At 35.5% G+C, this 22,042-nt stretch overlaps 2 protein-coding genes across 7 annotated transcripts in view; one reads left to right on the forward strand and one right to left on the reverse strand.

The window, feature by feature from the left end:
- Positions 1–6,080: 6,080 nt before the first annotated feature.
- Positions 6,081–22,042, forward strand: part of clec16a (C-type lectin domain containing 16A) — a 68,856-nt gene continuing 52,894 nt past the window's right edge. For 4 of the 6 annotated variants that reach the window (XM_051100964.1, XM_051100968.1, XM_051100976.1 and 1 more), the window contains exons 1-9: positions 8,473–8,662; positions 9,195–9,323; positions 9,405–9,538; positions 9,631–9,779; positions 12,533–12,638; positions 16,686–16,809; positions 16,980–17,154; positions 19,601–19,651; positions 19,773–19,886. In XM_051100964.1, coding sequence (XP_050956921.1) covers positions 8,589–8,662; positions 9,195–9,323; positions 9,405–9,538; positions 9,631–9,779; positions 12,533–12,638; positions 16,686–16,809; positions 16,980–17,154; positions 19,601–19,651; positions 19,773–19,886 — 1,056 coding nt within the window. In that variant the 5' untranslated portion in view covers positions 8,473–8,588. The other 2 variants (XM_051100972.1, XM_051100986.1) reach the window with 2 other exon arrangements.
- dexi (Dexi homolog (mouse)) lies at positions 6,993–8,338 on the reverse strand. Its single transcript, XM_051100995.1, has 2 exons — positions 7,522–8,338; positions 6,993–7,449 (listed from the first exon to the last, which is right to left on the reverse strand). The coding sequence occupies exon 1, from the start codon at positions 7,944–7,946 to the stop codon at positions 7,677–7,679; it is 270 nt and encodes an 89-aa protein (XP_050956952.1). The 5' UTR covers positions 7,947–8,338; the 3' UTR covers positions 6,993–7,449; positions 7,522–7,676.

Raw genomic sequence — 22,042 nt, forward strand, 5'->3', positions numbered from 1 at the left:
AACATTAGCTAATACTGCTGCTTTGATTATCTGTTCAGTTGCAGTTTTCAGGAGCTGAATAAATATGTAAATATGCTAAATAAAATGAAATGCGTACATACAATGACTTGAATACACCTCTCACCTCTTCTAATTTCTTGATATATATATATATATATACACACAGTGCCCTCCACTAATAAATATGAGCAAAGGTGGCTGTGAAAATGTATCTTTTTATTCAAAAAATTCACAAAATTTTCATTGAAGTAAAACAATTGAAAGTGGGGGGAAATCTTATTGTAAGTTTTCCTCCAATGCATGCCGGCCACAATTATTGGCACCTCTAGAAATTCTTCTAAACTATCTGCCGTTTTTTAGCACACCAGAGCGACTAGGAGCATGAAACTATCCAGCTGTGACTTCCTGTTTAACAGAATTATAAATATGAGGAACACAAAAGCCAAAATCCCCCTAATCATTCACTACAAGAATCAAAACCAAACAATATAGTTCTGATGTGCAGAACAAGATTGTTCTGAAAATCCCCTTTCCACTATCACGGCAATAATTAAGAAGTTCCAATCAACTGAAGATGTTACAAACAGAGCTGGGTAGTAACTGATTACATAATCTAGATTATGATTTCAAAAGTTAAGTACTTGTAATTAAATCACATTTTAAAATACACGTAATCAGACTACAGTTACTTTTTCATGGATGACATAATTACATATTATTTACAGGTTTACAAAAAGTATTTCAATATTGCATCAACTACTAATGAACAGATTCATTTTTATTTGAATTATCTATGTCTTTAGAAGGCGTTTGTCTTTCAAACACATTAAAATGCACAAATTCATAAATTCACAAACTCATGTAATCCTCTTTCACCTAATATATTTACTTAAAGTACCCCTGAGATTTTAAAATAAATATTTTAATAATTAAGTATCACATTTTGCTTGTTCTCTGACGCTGAACTTTTCGGTTTAAATGAGAAGCATTATGTTATGGTCATATGACATGCGGGTAAACAAATAAAATATTTCCTTTTTTTTTAGCAAGTGTTTTATTTTGACTAATTTTATAATGATTTATTTTAATTTAGCACTTTTATGATTTAATTAATTATTAGCTTTTCATTAAACTCATAAGCCCCCTGCAGTTCCTTCACGAACCCCAGTTTGGAAAACCTTGATGTAATATTTTTATATGTCAGTATGGAACAAAATTATCTTATTTGAATCAATGTGATAAATGAGATAGTAAGTAGGTCAAAAGTAATCTGAAAGTAATCTAAAAGTAGTCTGATTATATTACCTAAAATGTGTAATGTAATGGATTACATTACTAACTACAATTTTTGTCATTTAATTTAGAATCAGTACACTGTAAAAAACTATTTGTTGAGTCAACTTAAAATAATTTGTTACCTGGCTGCCTTAAAATGTTAAGTTCAGTCAACTCAAAAAACGTTTATTCAACTTGAAATGTTAAGTTGTACTACGTGACAACTTGGATACTTGAGTTGATTCAACTTAAAATTTTAAGGCAGCTGGGTTACTTACCTTACTTTTAAGTTTAACAAACACAAATATCTAAGTTGTCACTTAGTACAACTTAACATTTCAAGTTGACTAAACTTATTTGAGTTGACTGAACTTAAAATTGTAAGGCAGCAGGGTAACAAATTATTTTAAGATGACTCAACAAATTGTGTTTTTGTCTTTTACAGTGTAACGGATTACAATTTCTAAATGATCTACCCAGCTCTATTGGCTATTGGAGAAATGTTTTGTGGATGGATGAGACCAAAGTAGAACTTTTCGGTTTAAATGAGAAGCATTATGTTTGGGGGAAAAAAGAACACATTCCATCATAAGAAACTTATCCCATCTATGAAACATGCTGGTGATAGTAAGTTCATTTTCAACTTCAAGTTCATTTATTTATAAAGCACATTTAAAAAAAAGCCACAAGACTGACGGAAGTGCTGTACATAAATATTTAACCCTAAATCTAACACATAAAACAGAAATATAACACATACATTTAAAAGACCAAAAATAATGACAGATACACATTCTGAAAACAGAGTAATAATCAAAGCCATACTACAATGTAATGAGAAAGAGGAATTAGAAGGTCAGATTGAACAAGTGTGTTTTTAAAAGGGACTTGAAAATGGATAGGGAAACTGCAACTCTAATCTCTATCGGCAGATTGTTCCATAACCAAGGCCCAACCACAGAAAAAGCTTGATCCCCTCTACGTTTAAGTCTGAACAGAGGGACTAAAAGGAGATTCTGGACATTTGTGACCATTCTGAAGAAACCATCTGGCAACAGCATTTTGGACCAATTGTAGGCGAGTAATTTGTGATTGTGAAGTACCAAAGTGAGTTACAGTAATCTAACGTGAAGTGAGAAAAGTGTGTACAGTCATCTCTAAAGTTGTAACATTTAAAAAGTGTTTTTATGTTTACCCAATTTTAATGACCCATCAAAATGGATGCCCAGATTTCGCACATGAAACGATCTTTAGGTCAATACGCTGTCCAGATCTAGGCTGGTAGCCTGAGAATGATCAGTAGGGCTGAAAACAATCACCTCAGTTTTATTGTCATTTAACGTTAAAAAAATTTGTGTTAGCCAGAATTTGACCTCAAAAGTAAAGTACTAAGTGCTTAAGGATCATTTCTCTTAAAGGAGAAGTCCACTTCCAAAACAAAGATTCACATATAATGTAGAAGTACCGACACAGTCTTTGCAAAGTAAATATTCAAAGCAGATCAAACACCCTTAACAAAAAAGGTAAAACAGCGATATAGGATGATTTTGAAGTTGAGGGAGAACATGAGATGGGAGTTTTTCAACATACCCTACCTGTTATGAACCGGAACAAAAACAGTTCAGGCAGAGTAAGACAAGACGAGCGTTTGTAGTAGTTAGAAGTATATAAATTGTATTCTTTTTATGAAAATAACCAATCGTTTCGCTAGATAAGACCCTTCTTTTTCGGCTGGGATTGTTTACAACCGCATTTGGGATTGTTTGCAGATGCATTTAAACTGCATTTTGGAAATTCAAAATCGGGGCACCGTATCAGTCCATTACATGAAGAAAAATGCTGCCATGTTTTCCTCCAAAAAACATAATTTCTTTACGACTGCAGAACGAAAGACATGAGCATCTTGGATGACAAGGGGGTGAGGACATTATATGTGAATCTTTGTTTTGAAAGTGGCCTTCTCCTTAAATAGGTAAATAAATCTGGGTTTCGTCAGTGTAAAAATGAAAAGACACTCCATGCCTTCCTAGAATGTAACCCAGAGGAAGCATGTACAGGAAAAAAAGTGAGGGCACCAATATCGAGCCTCGAGGGAGGCAACAGGTGAGATGGGCAACTGAGGAAAAAAAATTACCTAATTGTACATAAAAATAACTGAAACCACTTAAGGACAGTACCTTTCAGCCCCAGAACTGACTCTAACCTAGATATCAAAATAGAGTGGTTCACAGTAACAAATGCTGTTGATAAATCTAAAAGAACCAGGACCACAGATTAGGTAGCTAAAAGGATATTTGCTAATACCCGGTTTCAGTACTATGAGCAGATTTGAAACCAGATTGAAAAATCTCAGAAATACAGTTACGCTTTAGAAAGAACTGCAGTGGGTCAAACGCAATTTGACAGAAGACAGAAATACGACAGAAGTTGTTCAGAATATAGAAGGATCTAGTGAAGGCTTCTGGTGGAGTGGAGTAGCCACTTTAAGATTTGCAGGAACAGAGCCAATTGAGAGGCACTTGTTGAAAATAGACACCAGACTTGGCCCGACAGTGTCAACGGTTAATTTGAAAAATTCAGGATGTATGATGTCATAAGGGAAAAAAGATGATTTAATATTAGCAATGTTATCTTTGAGTGATTGCAAGGAAATGGGCTCAAAAACATCCCAAGAAACAGGATGCAGTAAAGAAAGAAGAAGTTTGGTGTGGAGAGAACAGACTCTGAGTCTCAATTTAGAGATTTTGATGATGAAGTGTCTCAAGAAGCTTTCACATGGAGGGATTTCACAACAGAGGGATTAACAACTAAATTAATAACTGAGAACAAAACCTTGGGAGTTTTTTTTTTTTTTTTTAATTCTACATTTTTTAAAATCAGAAAATAAAATAGTATCATGGTTTAGGCCTGTTTTGCTGCATCTGGGCCAGGACGGCTTGCCATTATTGATGGAGCAATGAATTCTGAATTACACCAACAAATTCTAAAGAAAAATGTCAGGATATCTGTCCGAGAACTGAATCTCAAGATAAAGTGAATCATGCAGAAAGACAATAACCCCAAGCACACGAGTCGTTCTACCAAAGAATGGTTGAAGAAGAACAAAGTTAGTGTTTCGGGAATGGCTCAAAGTCCAATTAAAATTTTGTGGAAGGAGCTACAGGAAGCAGTTCATAGGAGGAAACCCAGTGACTTTAAGCAGTTCTGTACTAAAGAATGGGCTAAAAATAGTTACAAGTTTGTAGTTACAAGAAATGCTTTTTTGCAGTTATTGCTGCAAAAGGGGGTCACACCAGATGCTGAAAGCAAAGATTCACTTACTTTTGCACAGATATGTAACACTGGATCATTTTTATCAATATATAATATATAAATCTTTAAATATTTTGTCTCATTTGTTATCTATCTATCTATCTATCTATCTATCTATATATATATATATATATATATATATATATACACACACACACACACATACAAAAATTTCAGGTTTTACTATCCTTGTGGGGACATTTGGTCCCCACAATGTAGCAAGAACAAGTGCACACACATATATATACAGTATATATAAATATATATAGAGAGAGAGAGAGAGAGAGAGAGAGAGAGAGACCATTCTACAGAACTGCTGTCCCATAACCAAAAAATCTTAGATGTTTACTAAGATCCTTTTATTGCCTATTGATACCCACAATAATATTTAAAATATCAGTGAGATTAATATGTTTAAAATCATCATTTAGTGGGTACTTGCAACTGGGAGGTGACTGTCCCAAACCCTACCTCAAAAACTTCAACTTATGAAACTGATATTCAAATAATTTTCGCAATTTATTCCATATTTTCTTCGTACATTATATAAAAACGTCCTGCATTTTTCATGTCACTACTGAAACACTGTGTGTTTTAGTCCATTGGCTGAGACTGATTTTAACTACACCCTTGCATTTATGATCAGAAAATATATTTTTGTGTCACTCTCTCTCATAGCTACACGGTGAGTAGACAGGCCCCATCATTTTAAGGTAAATATGTTCAAAAGTCTGAAAATGTGTGTGTGTCTTTAAAGACTGTCACTACTGAACACCTTTTTTTTTATATATATATATATATAATTAAACACTTTTTTGGGTGTTATTCCATAACATTTAGTTCAACATCTGTTCATAACTGTGCTAGCTAACCATGTGCTGATTAGCATCTTTGAGCTAGCTTCAAAAGTATCGAAAATTGTCATAGCACACATACGTCTGCAAGATGTCTGTTAAAGATCACTTGATCTGAAAAGCATCTGCTGTGTGCGAACATCTGACAGATGTCTGTAGTTTTACATACATTATAAATCATAAACATCTTAAAAACATCTAATAGACGTCTATTTCACATCTGATATGAAACATCCTATAGACTTATTGCAGATGTGCGAACACCCTAAAAAAATACGTCTTGCCGATGTAAATGCAGACGTCATATAGACGTCTCCGTGATGCTATCAGAGTACCGAAATAGTCACGACCAGAACATTTGGTGAAATTTCAGTAGTGACATCGTTGTTTTTTTGGGTGTTAGGAAACACATAATCCTTTATATGGGGGAAATGAACAAAATTTTAGTACAGTTATGCATATTTTTTGTATGTTTTAGTATTGCTTTAGTCCAGGGGTCACCAGATCCGGTCCTGGAGGGCCGGTGTCCCTGCAGAGTTTAGCTGCAACCCTAATCAAACACACCTGAACCAGTTAATAAAGGTCTTACTAGGTATACTTGAAACTTCCAGACAGGTGTATTGAGGAAAGGAACAAGTTTGGTGACCCCTGCTTTGGTATGTCGGTTAAAATTATGTAATGTTATGTGATCGCTATCAAAACATTACTGTCATGAATGAAGCATGGGAAGTTTTGTCAAAAAAAATGTATACTGAATTTTCAGCTAAGATGTTATGATAGTGTTTGGCTCAGTGTATATTCAAACTAATTAATCCTTAAGTTTGAAATCAGTATGATCAACTTTTTGCCTTTTACAAAGAAAAACTGGATTCAAAATACAACAAATCTCACAAATTCCACTTGAAATATTGTTAAAATTGTAATTGCTATTGATTTACCTCTAAAAACTTTTTAATAAAATAAAAAAATATATATTTACAATGCAGATGTAAGCAAAATCTTAACAGGTCAATATAACCTTTCTTATTAAATTATATATTACTATGTTTCAGTAATGACAAATCTGGGGAGAGGACAAACATTCCAAAACTTCATGAAAATACAAAATGAGGATTAACCGCATAATTGCTAGAAATGTGTACTTTGGATATTCTACAATTTGCATACATACAAAATCTGTGAAAAAACTCTGACATTGAACCGTACATATATATGCTAAAATAAGCTATTACATGTAATTTGTTAATATATGTACATTATTTTTTACTTGAAGAACATCCCACTTGATTCACTAAAAATAAACCTTTCTAATGAAAGGCATAAAGGTTTTTTTTAAAACCATATGAAACTAATATACTTATAAATAGCACATTTCTAAGAAATTGAAATGTTTTAAATTAGATCTTCGTCACGGAGCGTAAACTTTTTAGCAAACAAGTGTGATTTCACAGGAACTAATTTAGCCAAGAGCAGTCAGATGACACACAGGAAGTTCTTGAAAGAAGACACCAGATATTTGAAAGTCAAATACGACACCACGGCAACACAAAGTGAAAGTAATCATTTATTAAATATATATTGAGTGGACAAACGAATCTCAGTCAAATATATCATTCTCAGGCTGTCACAAATATGCGGTTCCTAAGAGAGACTTTTAGAAAAAACTTAGACCAGCGATTCAGACACCCTGTTTGTCTCATGACGTATTGCTAGTATTAAAGGGAACAGAAACATGCTGAGGCTGAAGGGTTCTGCCTACAGAGTAATAACAAGCCCTTGCAGGGCTGACACAGAATCCTGCATGAGTGCTGAACGCCAAACTAAAAATAAATAGGCTAATGTAATATTTATATCCACAGTAGTGGTTAGTGCCCGAATTTGATCTCTGAAGAGACGCTGGCTGGCTGTTCCATGGAAAACCACAGTGCGTTCGGCTTATTTCTTCCAGGTACATATTCCATGTGGCACAATGGCTTGCTTGCAGGTCAGTCCTCTGAACCTGGACAGCCTGTGGAAACAAGACACTTAACGCACATTTATTTCCAACTATGAATCATCATTTAAAATACTGACTACTTACTTATTCACGAAAGTCACTTTTTTTTTATAAGTTGACCACTGCAGCATCTTACGTCTGCAGAGATCATATGTAGTTCCCTTTGTCGGCGGTTCTCCAGTAACCAGATGACATCTTCCCCACGAAAGCTTCGTCTGGAAGTGTCAATCATGGTTTGTTTATTCCAGATATCCCTCAAAAACATCCAGCTCAGTGTCTGTGTCATAGGGAATAGAGGCTGGGTCAGAAAGTACACCCAAATCCACCAGTGCCTGGTCCATATCCTCTGGCAAGAATACTATCCCTACATTAAGGACTATGTATTCCATTAAAAAGGCATAGTAGAGAATTAAAACATTGACAAAAAACAGGCCGAGATAAAACATATATGGAAGCTCGTTGATTAGCGATTCCACTGAATCTAACCGAGAGTAAATTGAGTGTGTCATAGACTCCAAAACATATGTTTCAGTCTCATTGAGCAGACCGAGCGAATTAAAAGCATTTAATCACACTTTAAATGAGACAGGTCACTTTGAAAGTGTGAATCCATCCATTTCAGTCAAACACGCCGTGATGCAACTCCCTTTTTAGCAGTATTTCCCCTGCAATCCGTTCAACGTAAGTATGTTGCCTCTATACAGCAAATAAGTTAGTGCAGAAAAGCATGTTTGGATGTTCCAAGTCCACGCGTAGCTCTTTGACACTAGACTTATCCCGGATCTCTCTTAAAAGCCGGGCTGTGTAGGAAATGCATAAATAAAAATCCTCTAAACGCGTTTATAACGCGTGAAAAACAAAAACAAACGGCGCTTTCTCATGACTTCACCAAAACCGTTGCACTCGCACGGAACTCTGGGAAATCGAGTCCGTAATAGTCTGCTGAACCATTCGAACGCACTATAGTAACTTCCAGAATAAACTACAAATCCCATAATGACTAAGAGCTGAGGTTTGGGCTGTCATGAGCGATAGGACGACAGGTATGTTTTCATGTGAGGATTCTGGGCCTTCACTGCGGCGGATATGGATCCATTCGCATAGCAAATTGTGTTAAAAATATACATATTGCGACATAAAACACCCGCAGAATGTTCGGCCGTTCAAGGAGCTGGGTCGGCGGGCAGGGGAAGTCCAAAAACATTCATTCTTTGGACCATTTGAAGTAAGCCTTTATAGTCCTTTTGCAGCTAATACGCTAGCCAGCTCAGCTCGGGTAGTTAAAGCTTTTTAAATTCAGCATGTGTTTGACATTAATGTGGACAGTCACATTCAGTTAAGAAATTTAGTTAAGTAAACATTTACATTACTCATGGCGGGATTTAACGTATTTGCGATGTAAAACTGAGAATATAAGAGCGAAGCTGTATGTGAAGGATTAGGCTGGGTGTCAAAACCTACTAAGCTGCCTACCAAGACAGCATTTTTGACAGACGTATGATGCCCAGAATTGGTGCCTAGGTAGGCAGCTCTGTATGTTTTGAGCCACCGCCGTAGTTAGCATACGGTTGTATGAAATGCTGGGTTAGTATCTTAAAAGCAGCTGCAGTATCTTATTAAATATGTCACTTACAATATTTTCTTGTATGCAGAAAGCATCTATGATTGTTGATCTCAAGTAAATTATAAATATATACGCTGTGCTCGTAATGTGAAATGTATCATTTATGAAGTATTGTAATTATTTTTGATTTTAGGTACATGTACCACGTCCTAACAAAGAACACAACAGTGACTGATCACAACAGAAATCTGCTGGTGGAAACGATCCGCTCCATCACTGAGATTCTCATCTGGGGTGATCAGAATGACAGCTCTGTCTTTGAGTGAGTTTCACCTTCAATTTTGAAAGTTTCCACATTCCACAGATTTGCAATAATTACCGAAACGTCATTTTCTCTTCGTAGCTTCTTTTTGGAGAAGAACATGTTTGCGTTTTTCCTCAACATACTACGGCAGAAATCCGGACGGTATGTGTGTGTCCAGCTTTTGCAAACGCTCAACATCCTTTTCGAGAACATCAGTCATGAGACTTCTCTCTGTGAGTAAACCCCTGGACGCAGTTTAAGTTTTATGTGTTTTATTTTTTTATTCATGCCCTGAACATTTAATATGTTGTCCTTTTCTTTCTAGATTACTTGCTGTCCAATAATCATGTTAATTCCATCATTGTGCATAAATTTGACTTCTCTGATGAGGAAATTATGGCCTACTATATCTCCTTTTTGAAAACATTGTCTCTGAAACTCAACAACCACACAGTGCACTTCTTCTACAACGAGGTAAGGTGCATTTGCTGGGGCAACTGTCATTTTTCAAATGACGGTTTATAGACTGAAAACAGAAGGGGGCTTTTATTTGTGGGCTTGCATGCATTCTGCATGTAACCGATCATAGCACACTTCCAGGAAGAGCTAACAGCTCACTGTGACTTTGTAAAACTGTGTTTCCTGTGTCTTGATGCAACTCGCGCCGTTATTTTCTTTCATTTTTGACAAGTGCAATCCATCTGTAAGTTTACTACTGTTTTATGTGAATTGGAACGTGACGGAAATGTTTGGGGGCTCCTTTGTATAGGGGGAAGTTATTGGTGTACTGTAAATGGTTGTTTAACCGTCATGTGTTCTTTATTCTGTGGCACCTCTGATGATTTTAATCATTGGTGTCAGGAATAGAGAGGGCCTGCATGGAAGATTTGCTTTATGAGAGATCTGATGCTGCAATGATTGATGTTCTCTTAATGTAAAATGTAAACCAGTGCATGTTAAGATAAGAAATATACTTAAACTACTATTAATCTAGTAGACCTAGTAGAATATAAACCCAGGTCAGTGTAATATAACTGAATGTTTGGGAGTGACAATAGCATTGCTTGAGGAGTCACATGAGTCTCTGCTGACATCATTTTGATTGATATAGTGATAACCACGCCAAGCTTTTGATATCTTGCGGTAAACAAAAAACACTGTAGGTGTATAACTAGTATTCCTGACTAAACTAATACTAGCAAATGTAGACATATAATTAGTAAATGAATGATCTAAATCTTCACACAGCATAAATAATTTTACATCACTGAATGAAGGAGGGAAACCCATGAAAAGTCTGACATCAGTATTGAAATACACTGGAGTTCAAAATTTTGGGATCAGTAAGACTTTTAGTTTTAAACTTTCAGATTTTTTTTAGTAAAGAAGTCTCTACAGCTTATCAAGGCTGCATTTATTTGATCAAAATACAGAAAAAATGGTAATATTGTGAAATGTTATTGCAATATAAAATAAGGCTTTCTATTTTAATATACTTTAAAGTATAATTTAATCCTGTGATGCAAAGCCGAATTTTAAATCAGCCATTATTCTAGTCTTTAGTGGCACATGATCCTTCAGAAATCATTCTAATATGCGGATTTATTATCAGTCTTGGAAGCAGTAGTGCTGCCAAATGTTGTTTTTTGGAACCTGTGATACTTTTTTCAGGATTCTTTGGTCAGTAAAAAGTGGAAAATCACAGCGTTTATTAAAAATATAAATATTTTCTAACAGTATAAGTCTTTGCCATCATTTTTTATCAGTTTAACACATGCTTGCTGAATAAAAGTATAAAAGTAAAAAAATTACTGACTCCAAACGTTTGAACAGTAGTGTATGTTGTTACTAAAGATTTCTCTTTTAAATAAATTCTGTTCTTTTTAACATTTTATTCATCACAGAATCCTGGAAAAAGCAGCACAACTGTTTCCAGTGCTGATAATAAATCAGCATATTAGAATGATTTCTGAATTTTTTTCTCATGTGACACTGAAGACTGGATTAATGATGTTGAAAATCCAGCTTTGATCACAGGAATAAATTAGATTTTAATGTAAATTAAAATAGAAAAATGTTATGTTGCATCATAATAATATTTCACAATATTATATTTAATTTCTGGATTTTTTATTAAAAAATGCAGTCTTGATGACCATAAACTATACTGATCCCAAACCTTTGAACAGCAGTGTAGCTGCACATTATGTAACGCAAAAAGCAGTAAACATTGCAAAATAATATTTAAATATTATTGAAAAATAGTTCCAGCTTTAAATTCTAAATTATTCTGCGGACATAGACAAAAAATATGTAAAACCACTTTATGGCAGGTTTGTATTTTGTCTATATTTTGCCATTGCTCCGTATTTCTTCTTCATTTGTATGTTTAAAAAAAACATAAGGATGCCTGCCTCTCATAGCTCTGAAAATATATTTACCACAACATAGTAATAAAATATATATAAAGGGTTATTTTTTATAAGAAATTATTATTTTGTTCATTAAGGATGCATTAAATTGATCAAAAGTGACAGACTTTTACATTACAACTTCATATTCATCAAAGAATCCTGAAAAAAAAAAATCAGTGTTTCCACAAAAATATTGATAATAGTAAGAAATGTTTCTTAGCATAGCATATCAGCATATCATAATCATATAATGATTTCTGAAGGATCATGTGACACTGAAGACTGGCGTAATGATGGTAATTCAGCTTCACTGCCATCACAGGAAGTAATTACATTTTAAAATATATAAAAATAAATGATGGTTATTTTAAATTGTAATAATATTTTTTTACTGTATTTTCAATCGAATACAGCAGCCTTGGTGAGAAGAAGTTCTTCTTTCAAAAACATTAAAAAAAAAAATCTTACCTACCTCAGGCTTTTGAACAGTACTTTACATACAATGTAAATGCATACAATTTTCAGCACAGAAATAGAGGAGAGGAGTGACAACTTTATTGAGGTGCGGTGTGTGTGAATTATATATAACAAGAATTTGAATTAGACACATTTTAAGCCAATTTAGTACCTTGGTATTACCTTTTCAGTGTCAGTGATGTTATGTGCCTATTTCTTCTGCTCTGTAGACATCCTAGATCCACATAAGCGAATAAAAGTTCAGGGCTTTTAATTTACGTCACCAGTTGCAGCTCTCCTCTCTCTGAGCTAATCTTCCTCGCTTATGGCCTCACTCTGTGTCTCCCATGCTTCTAGCACACTAATGATTTTGCCCTGTACACGGAGGCCATTAAGTTTTTCAACCACCCAGAGAGCATGGTCAGGATTGCGGTCAGGACTATCACACTCAATGTGTACAAAGGTGAGTAGAGCCCTGACTCAGCTGCTGCTGCTGCTGCCGCCTGATCCTCCTCTATTCTGTCAATCACTCTGTCATGCCTCTGATGCATGGGCATGCTGACGCTGCTCTCTGCCATCCGTGAGTAACACACACTTACGTACTTACATACTTAGTGACCGCTGCTGACTCTACGCACATGCACGGGCACACTGGGGATTCACTTGGGTATGGCCACGTGCTAAAGACAAAAGGGCTTTCGCTGGTCTGTTTCTCTGGCTTGAGCTTGTATAGAAATCCTTCTTTCCTTCTTGAATAACTGACTTAACATTTCTTACTGTCTGCTTGGCACTTGCCCTTGAATGGTGGTTCGTTTCACAGCTAATTAATCGATCTCTTTGGAGGTTGTTGTAGTTTAGGTCAAACTGCCATCGGTGCATGTTACTGGGGTTGTGTGCATACAGTTGCCCTAAATAATATTTGGAGATGTAAACAACACTTAAAAGTGTAAAAATGTAATTGCACTGAATAAACAACCTTTTGCAAGTCTTTATTTAAAATAAAACCCAGTTGGTGTGATATTTTATAGGGAGGGATGCACTTACATGGATAATGTCTAAATATAAAAATATTATGAATTATCTTTTGAAGCGATAACCAATATGTTGGCTATTATTAGATATCCATCTACATTTTGTCAGATTGATTACAAAAAGCATTTATTTTAAAAGTTCACCTTTTTTGTGTGCTTCAAATGACACCAGAAATCGTGCATATTTTTATAGCACCGTTAAAGTGCTTTCTAGCATGGATAAATGCAGTATGGAAAGTAGGGGTGTGCTATATGTATTATTTATGGTAATATCATAATTGTTGTTTAAATGATATGTGATTTGACATTATCGAATATATCATAAACCAAACAAAAACAGGTTTGGTTAGACTACTGTGCCAGCACATTTAGAGTTCATGCTTTCACTTTGTGATTTAGTCTATTAAAATAGATTTGGAATTTCAAGATAAGGGGCCAAATGTGCCCCTGTATGACTTTTATATGTGTTTTATAATTATATCAGCTGATATAGTTAATATCACACGAAGAGTGACTTTTTCTCAAAATATCAGCATGATTGCAAATGTAATGATTTGCTGAACAGTTAAATAAATAAGAAGTTAATATTAAGTGACTTACATTTTAGACACAGCATTTCTTGTTTTTGCTGTGTTTCAACCAGCCATGGCAGAACTGTTACATTACTGAATCAATCAGCCGTTTAAGGAAAGGAAAGGAAAGGACATGACGTGAGGCCAAGTATGGTGACCCATACTCGGAATTTGTGCTCTGCATTTAACCCATCCAAGTGCACACACACAGTAGTGAGTAGTGAACAAACACACACACCCTGTGAACACACACCTGGAGCAGTGGGCAGCCATATTGCTATCGCTGCGGCGCCCGGGGAGCAGTTGGGGGATCAGTGCCTTGCTCAGGGGACTCACCTCAGTCGTGGTATTGAGGGTGGAGAGAGCGCTGGTTATTCACTCCCTCCACCTTTAATCCCTGCCGGACCTGGGACTCGAACCTGCAACCTTTCGATTACAAGCCCCCAAATTGTTTAAACAAATTGGTTAGATGAATGACTCGATGACTTACTCATGCAGTGATTTGCCACCACCTACTGGTGATTTTAGGTTTTTATTTTTAAAGTATATTTTCTCTTTTATTCCCCAAATCATTTAAAATATCACTATTCAACGTTTTGTAAACACCAAAATATTAATTTGTAACTGCAGTTTAACTGCATTCATGTCCTGCATTAAACAGTCTGTGTAAATGCATGTAAATGCCATTTCAGATGCAGATGTTGTGCCTCCTCTGCATTGCAAACACAAATTTTGTTGATATTGATTTCATTTGATTGGTAACAGCCCAATAGTGTCTTACTATTTGAATTTATTGATTAAATTTAAGAATTTGACACAAAAGATGATGCATACATTTCATTAAGTTAGAAAAAGTGGCCTTATAAAGGTAAAATGCCCACAAAATGTAAATATCAAACTAAACTTATTAAAAAAAGTTAATTTCTGTTACTGCTGCAAATGAACCACTGCATAGAATATTAAGAATACCAAAAGCTTTGGGAGTCAGATGTCCACTGCAGTCGTGAACCTGACAAGCACAGCAAAATATGATCTAATTATCGTTATCAACAAAACTCCAGCAAATATCAAGATATAATTTTTTTCCATTATCGCACACCCTTTTTTAATGTTAAAAGAAAATATAACTTCTACAATAAAGATAAAAATAATAACCAAGTTAAAAAATAATACAGATAATAATAAATAAAAATGTCTTTGTTCCATTGATTTAAAAAAAAAAAAAAAAAAAAAAAAAAAAACTTAAAGTAACATCCAAACATTATACTTTTTTTTTAATGTAATTTTTTTTAACAATACTTAGACCAAATAGAAATAACATGGTTATCCATAATCACTTGTCTGTAATTTGTTCTCTTAAAGGGTTGGATCACCCAAAAATGAAAATTCTGCCATTAATTACTCACTCTCATGACGTTCTAAATCCGACTGTCAGTCATTTTCAGAAGGCAAATTATGATATTTCCAAAAGCTCTCTGACCAAAAGTACTGAATGTTGTAGTTTCATTGCTGTCTGTACAGTGTCAGAAAGTTCTTGAATTTCATCAAAAATATCCTATTTTTTTTTCTGAAGGAGAACGAAGGTCATACGGGTTTAGAACAACATGAGGGTGAATAATTAATAACAGAATTGTCATTTTTGAGTGAACTTTCCCTTCAATATCAGCCTCAGTTTTATTTATTGGATCGATACCAATAACATCAACAACTCACGTTTGTCTGTGACACGTTTGTGACTGTATTGCATCATGCATCTTTATGCATTTTTAAGTGTTGCTTAAATGTTCAAGTACTATCTGTGGCTTTCTTGATTCGGCAGATCAAATGCCTACTTATTATATTAACTGCAAACATGCAGTTAAAATTCCTGATTGTCAGAATAAGCAGTTGGGTGGTATGCTTTGCTTTTTAGCATGTCCTGGCAAGAGCTTGATGGATCTGGTCGATATGTTTGGTGTTTTTAGGCTGTTCTTGGTTCCAGGTGCTCTATTGTGCAGGTTTAACACCAGCCACTAGGTGGTGTGATGGTTTCATCTTTTGGCCTCTAAGGCCCAGAGCTCCACTAGCCCAGTCCCTTCATCCTGTTTAACCCTTTGTCTGTTCTTCCCCTCTCCCTCTATGGTGACTCCTGTGTGCCTTATTCCAGTGTCATGTAAGTTGGTCAAATTCAGAACTTTCTTGTGCCACTTGTATTGCATGTTCTCTCGAATTGTTTATTTAAAAACAATTGCTTCTTTTGTCTGTGTGTACACAGGTTTACAATTCACACACTGATAATAGTTGTTTGCACTGTTAAACATTGGTGCCTTTGTTTAAACCCTGTTGTTTGGCTTTAATGGTGTTTTTGGCAGTATCAGTTGTATGTGTGTGTTTTAATTTAATTTAATTTGTTTTGTAAAAAGATGCTGGAGGTTCATTGAGAGTAAAAGTGATTCCTTTCCTGACAAGACAAACATAAACAGGCCCATTTTTTTTCAAAATTCATATTCAGTTTATTAATGGTGCATACAAAGGTCTTTTGAACACTCAGAACCCTATTAATTAGTTACTATTTATTGCACAGCGAGCCTGTATAAGTTTAGATACATTTCACATCTAATACTCTCAGCATGCTTAGTACAGAACATGTTTATTGCTTAGGATCAAATGTAGTGCAACCTAGTTTCGTTTAGCGATTCTGCTTAGGGAACGTCATTTAACATAACCCTCCAACATCTGACCAGTCACGTTGCACATTGCTCTGTAATTAACCTCTGTTGCTTTTTAAAGACCACTTGCCTTCAGTATGTCTGGCACTTGTGTTATTGGTTATATTAAACCTAACATGTCTCACGTCTCTGTGGCAGTTTCCTTTCGCTCTGCCTGTTTGTGAGTAACCGTGTTTACTCTTGGTCCTTTTCTCTGCAGTGGACAACCAGCACATGCTACACTACATTCGGGACAAAACGGCCGTGCCGTACTTCTCCAATTTGGTCTGGTTCATAGGCAGCCATGTCATCGAGCTGGACAAGTGTGTGCAGACTGATGAAGAGTAAGGTTTACGTGACACCTTTTTATGTGCGGTTCACCTCCACACCACTAGGTGTCACTGCAGACCACAGTTGATTGCTGTGAAATTCTGAAATCACAACATAGCCTGCTCAATAATGTCTGTGATTAAAATATTGCACTTTTTTCCCCATCTACACCCATTTTCATCAGACATAAAAACAGAGGAAAACTCAGCGATCTGGTGGCTGAGCACCTGGACCATCTTCACTACCTGAACGACATCCTCATCATCAACTGTGAGTTTCTCAATGACGTGCTGACTGACCACCTGCTCAACCGCCTCTTCCTGCCCCTGTACGTGTACTCTCTGGTCACTCAAGAGCAGGTGAGGACACAACTGCACATGTCTGAAAAACAAATAGCATACATCTGCTAGGCTAGTATTTATTCCAGACTAGAGTTGCGTATTCATTGGAAGTGAGGGAATAAAATCTTAACACCATAGGCTTGTTTACACCTGGTCATGCATTTCCTTTGATTGGATAGCTATCCGATCGTAAAAAGTCCAGGTGTTAAATGCCCTCCGAAACGTTTTCGAGACCGTTTTAAATCCGATCGCTCAAACCACTTCAGGAGGTGTGAGGAGCATTGAGGTGTGAGGACCACTTCAGGAGCATTCCAGACAAAACTGGACAAGTATAAGTTCATCTAGTTGTTGGAATTTTTACTCCTCCTTAAATATGAAAATAATAAATGTGAGAGCGTTTTATAGGCTATATGACACGTTGTAGTGACATATGACAGCACTAATGCAATGTAATGTATTTCTTGCAAACTTGCTGAAATAAATAGCAGTGCAAACTTGCAAATAAATAGCAGAAACTGAAAATAAGTTTCGGACGCTCAGTACACGATCATCTTCATTAAAAGTAGTATGACTAACTTATCTTTCCAGTCCTGATCCACTCTCTCTCCTGTTCTGCTCTTCGGTTTCAAAATGGGACCCTGGACCACAAAACCATTCATAAGGGTCAATTTTCTAAAATTGATGTTTGTAGGATATTTATACGTATTATGTAGATCTGAAAGCTGAATAGTTGTTAGGATAGGGTTATATTTGGCTGAGATACAATTATTTGAATATATGGAATCTGAGGGTGCAAAAAAATCAAAATATTGAGAAAATCGTCTTTAAAGTTGTCCAAATGAAGTTCTTCGGAATGCATATTACTAATCAGAAATTAAGTTTTGATATGTTTATGGTAGAAAATTAATAAAATATCTTCATGGAACATGATCTTTACTTAATATCCTAATGATTTTTGGCATAAAAGAAAAATCGATCCTTTTGACCCATTCAATGTATTGTTGGCTGTTGCTACAAGTATACCCGTGCTACTTAAGAATGATTTTGTGGTCCAGGGTCACAAATTAGCTTATGATGAGTAAAATGCAGTGCATATCTGTTGCTTTCGTTGACGTGAACTCTGTTAAATTTGCTTATAGCGAGGGAATTGTTGACCGATTTATATCCAGACACATTTATGTGGTCAGGTGTAAATGGAACCATTTAAACAAATCCGATTGTTGAAAAGGTGTAAACAGGCCTATGTTATTGCAAAACTCCTTAATTCTGATGTGAATTCACTGTATTAAGCTTTTTCCTGTTGTGCATTTATGACTCTGTTTATACCATAAAAGTTAATGGCTTCCACAGTGTGTTGAATAGAAAAAAACTTTCCCTTTCTCATTTGGAAGTGTTGGTAATATCGATCTTGATATGTTATAGACATTTCTGCACACGCAAATGAAAGATAGCTGTAATCTTGAGTGTCACATGATTTTTCAGAACTCATTCTAATATGCTGATTTGCTGCCCAAGAATCATTTATTATTATTATCAATCTTTTTGTGGAAAGTCCACAGGATTCTGAAATAAAAAGAAAGTTCAAAGTAACAACATTTATTTGAAATAGAAATTTTGGTAACAATTTAATTCTTTACTATGATTTATGATCAGTTTGATGTGTCTTTGCTAAATAAAATATTAGTTTCTTAATAAAAAAAAAGTCTTACGGACCCCAAACTTTTGAATTGTAGTGTACAAAAGAAGACTTTTCTGCTCATCAAGGGAGTGTTTATTTGATTAAAAATACAGAAAAAAACTAATACTATGAAATGTTGTTGCAATTTAAAATAGTGGTTTTCTATTTTATTATACGTTAAAATAGAATTTATTCCTGTCATGCAAAGCTACATTTTCAGCATCATTACCCCAGTCTTTCATATGAAGTTGTTTTTTTTGTTTTTTTTTTAAAGAAGTCTTTCCTTTCTGTTTTATTATACTTTAAAATGGAATTAATCCTGTGACGCAAAGCTACATTTTCAGCATCGTTACTCCAGTCTTCAGTGTCACATGATCCTATTAAGCAGTATGACTGTTTCCAACATTGAAGATAAATGAGCATATTAGAATGATTTCTGAAGGACAGTGTGGCACTGAAGACTGGACTAATGGCTGATGAAAATTCAGCTTTGCATCACAGAAATAAATTATATTTTAAAGTGTAATAAAATAGAAAACCATTATTTTAAATTGCACTAATATTTCACAATATTACTGTTTTTTTCTGTCTTTTTAATCAAATAAATGTAAATAGCTATCTGATCAGAGACTTCTTTAAAAAAAAAAAAAAAAAAAAAAAAAAAAAACGTTAAAAATCTTACTCATCCCAAACCTTTGGGAATGGCAGTGTATGTAGTTATGATGTCATTTTCATCCCAAGTAAATATTTGGTTTTCATGCCAGATAACAATCTGTTTTTTTCCAGTCTGAGGAGCGCAAGATCAACCCTCAGGTGTCTCTCTACCTGCTGTCACAGGTACAGAAACATGCTTTGGATTTGTAGAGACTTGCAATGAGTAGAATAGCCACCGTTCACACGGTGTGAGCTGCATGTATGTGGTCAAGCGATAACATATAAATTGTCCCACTGCCTCTAGGTGTTCCTAATCATCCACTACCAGCCGCTTGTCCACTCCCTGGCTGATGTCATTCTGAATGGAGACCTGTCAGTGTTCACCGTGCAGACTGAACAGAGTGCTCACAAGAGTTCAGTGAGTACATTTGCCAGTTGGCATCTTCATTTGAAACTGCATGCAAAAGGTAACCAGAAGAATGCTGGATTGATTTGAACCATTTAGTAGATTTCATAAAAACAAGTGGCTCCTAGTCGATAAAATTCTCTTTAGTTCTCTTCTGTGTTTGCAGTTGCTATTTCTACCAAAAATTTGCACACTTTCTGTTTTCTTGTGTAGTAGCAGGCTCGTAAAAAACACTTTCGCTCTTTATCGAGGTCAAAGGTCATTTAGAGGCATGTGAAAGGCATTTAGTTTAAAGGGCATTTATTTCCGTTTCACAATTACAGGCACTTTGTAGATCTCTTTCTCTTTCTTTTTAAGCCTTATCGGCCTCCATTTGATATTTACATGGTGTCAGATTAGTATTGTTACATCAAACTGACCAAACTTTCCTCTACCTCAAGGAAAATGCAATCAACGTGTCAGTTTTACTATGACGCATATGTCCAATTAGCTATCACTTCTGTCGATCACCTGAAAGATGTCAGTCGAGCGTTAAATTCTCTCCGTGCCATTTTTTTAATATAAGATGCGTGTTGACCACAAATAAGCTTCTCAGAAAACAGGTAGTTAACGAAGCACCCCTGCTCCGGTCTGTGGATGAGATGGTTGAAGAGGAGAAGAGAATTCTTCTTTGTGGTTTGCCTCTGCCCTTGTTATTTTCATGAGGGTATTTACACTGAGGTAAGGCAGACAGATAAGAGCGCTGTGATATCAGTGGTGTTAATAGCTTGCTTTGATGTCTTCTCCACAGCAGACATCACTGCAGCATGTAGGTGGAAGTGAGATTGTGTAGTGCAGCCTGTAGCGCATAACTTGTTTTTGCTTTTTTTGTATTGTCTGGATATCAGAATCCGGGCCAGGCCGTGCATGTGCACATATGCAAATATTTGCAGTGAATGCGTCCCGAATGTTTGCCTGGTTGAGTCGTTAGCTTGCACCTGGCAAAAACAAAATCTCGTAAATGTCAGATTTGTTTCTGAGAGGAGAATGTCATGCTTGCTTGAACTGTAGGTTTCCACTCTTTTGAGACTGTTATCATGTGACTGGCATCTCAGTGGTGTTTGAATATTCATTTTTTGCAATGATGTATTCAGCAATGCTATCAGATAGTTGTTCATTTTTGCCATTACTCATACTTTGATGTGTCATTCAACACTCTATCAACACACTAAAATGCATTCTGAACTTCTTAGCAACACCCTTTCAACAATCTGATGTCATTTCCTATGTCAAATAAGTAAAATATATTTTTTATGACTTATTAGTTGAAGCTATACTGTTTTGGATGATTCTAAACAACTCGTGCAGTTCATGCATTTCCTGGAAATCGAACCCATGACTTTGGTGTTGCCTTCATCATACTCATCATACTACATTTTTATCCCCAGGAACATAGAATTATGTGTATATGTATATAAATGTATGTGTGTGTGTGTATTTTTTTGCTAGCATTTAAAGAAACAAAGATCTAATATTGTTTTCTTTAAATTTAAAAAAAGGAAATCTAATTTTGACCGAGAATGATGTGGTCACAGATATATTCCTACAATGGTTATTAATAAGTGCTCTGGTAATAGTACACAAGCTTCAGCAAACCACCCTGTATTATTCTGATAAATGTATGTTTATCATCAGCAAAAAAAACAAAAACAAAAATTAATGAAAGAGGCAGTCATGAGGCCTTTTCAGGGAAACGGTCTCTCTTCTTATTTGTGTCAGTATTATCAAAACCCATTTCCTCTTTCCCATTCTCTGGCTCTTTCTGTGGTCTGTTTCTGTGTCTCACCTCTCAGGCTTAACCACAGCTTGCTCTGCTAGACCCTTTTTTACAAGCTGACGGTAATCTGTCAGACCCAGCTTCCCTAAACCAGTGCGACTTGTGCGACTGCAGTATTAGATTGTTTCAAGAAAAGGGGACGTGTAAACAAAAACCCTTTGCTGTGTTTGTTCAGTACAACACAAATTGCAAACGTTCTAAATGTAAACACGTGTTGTAGATCATATAAACTATACTGTGTGTAGGTAAATAGACAACGTCAGTGACATTAAGTTGTGATATGAAGTTATTTTGCTGACTGCTACATTTGTTTTGGTTTGCACGAAACTGTTGACTGCATGCATATCCGTGC

This window comes from Labeo rohita, chromosome 3 (genome assembly GCF_022985175.1).
Source record: "Labeo rohita strain BAU-BD-2019 chromosome 3, IGBB_LRoh.1.0, whole genome shotgun sequence".
Lineage (NCBI taxonomy): Eukaryota > Metazoa > Chordata > Actinopteri > Cypriniformes > Cyprinidae > Labeo > Labeo rohita.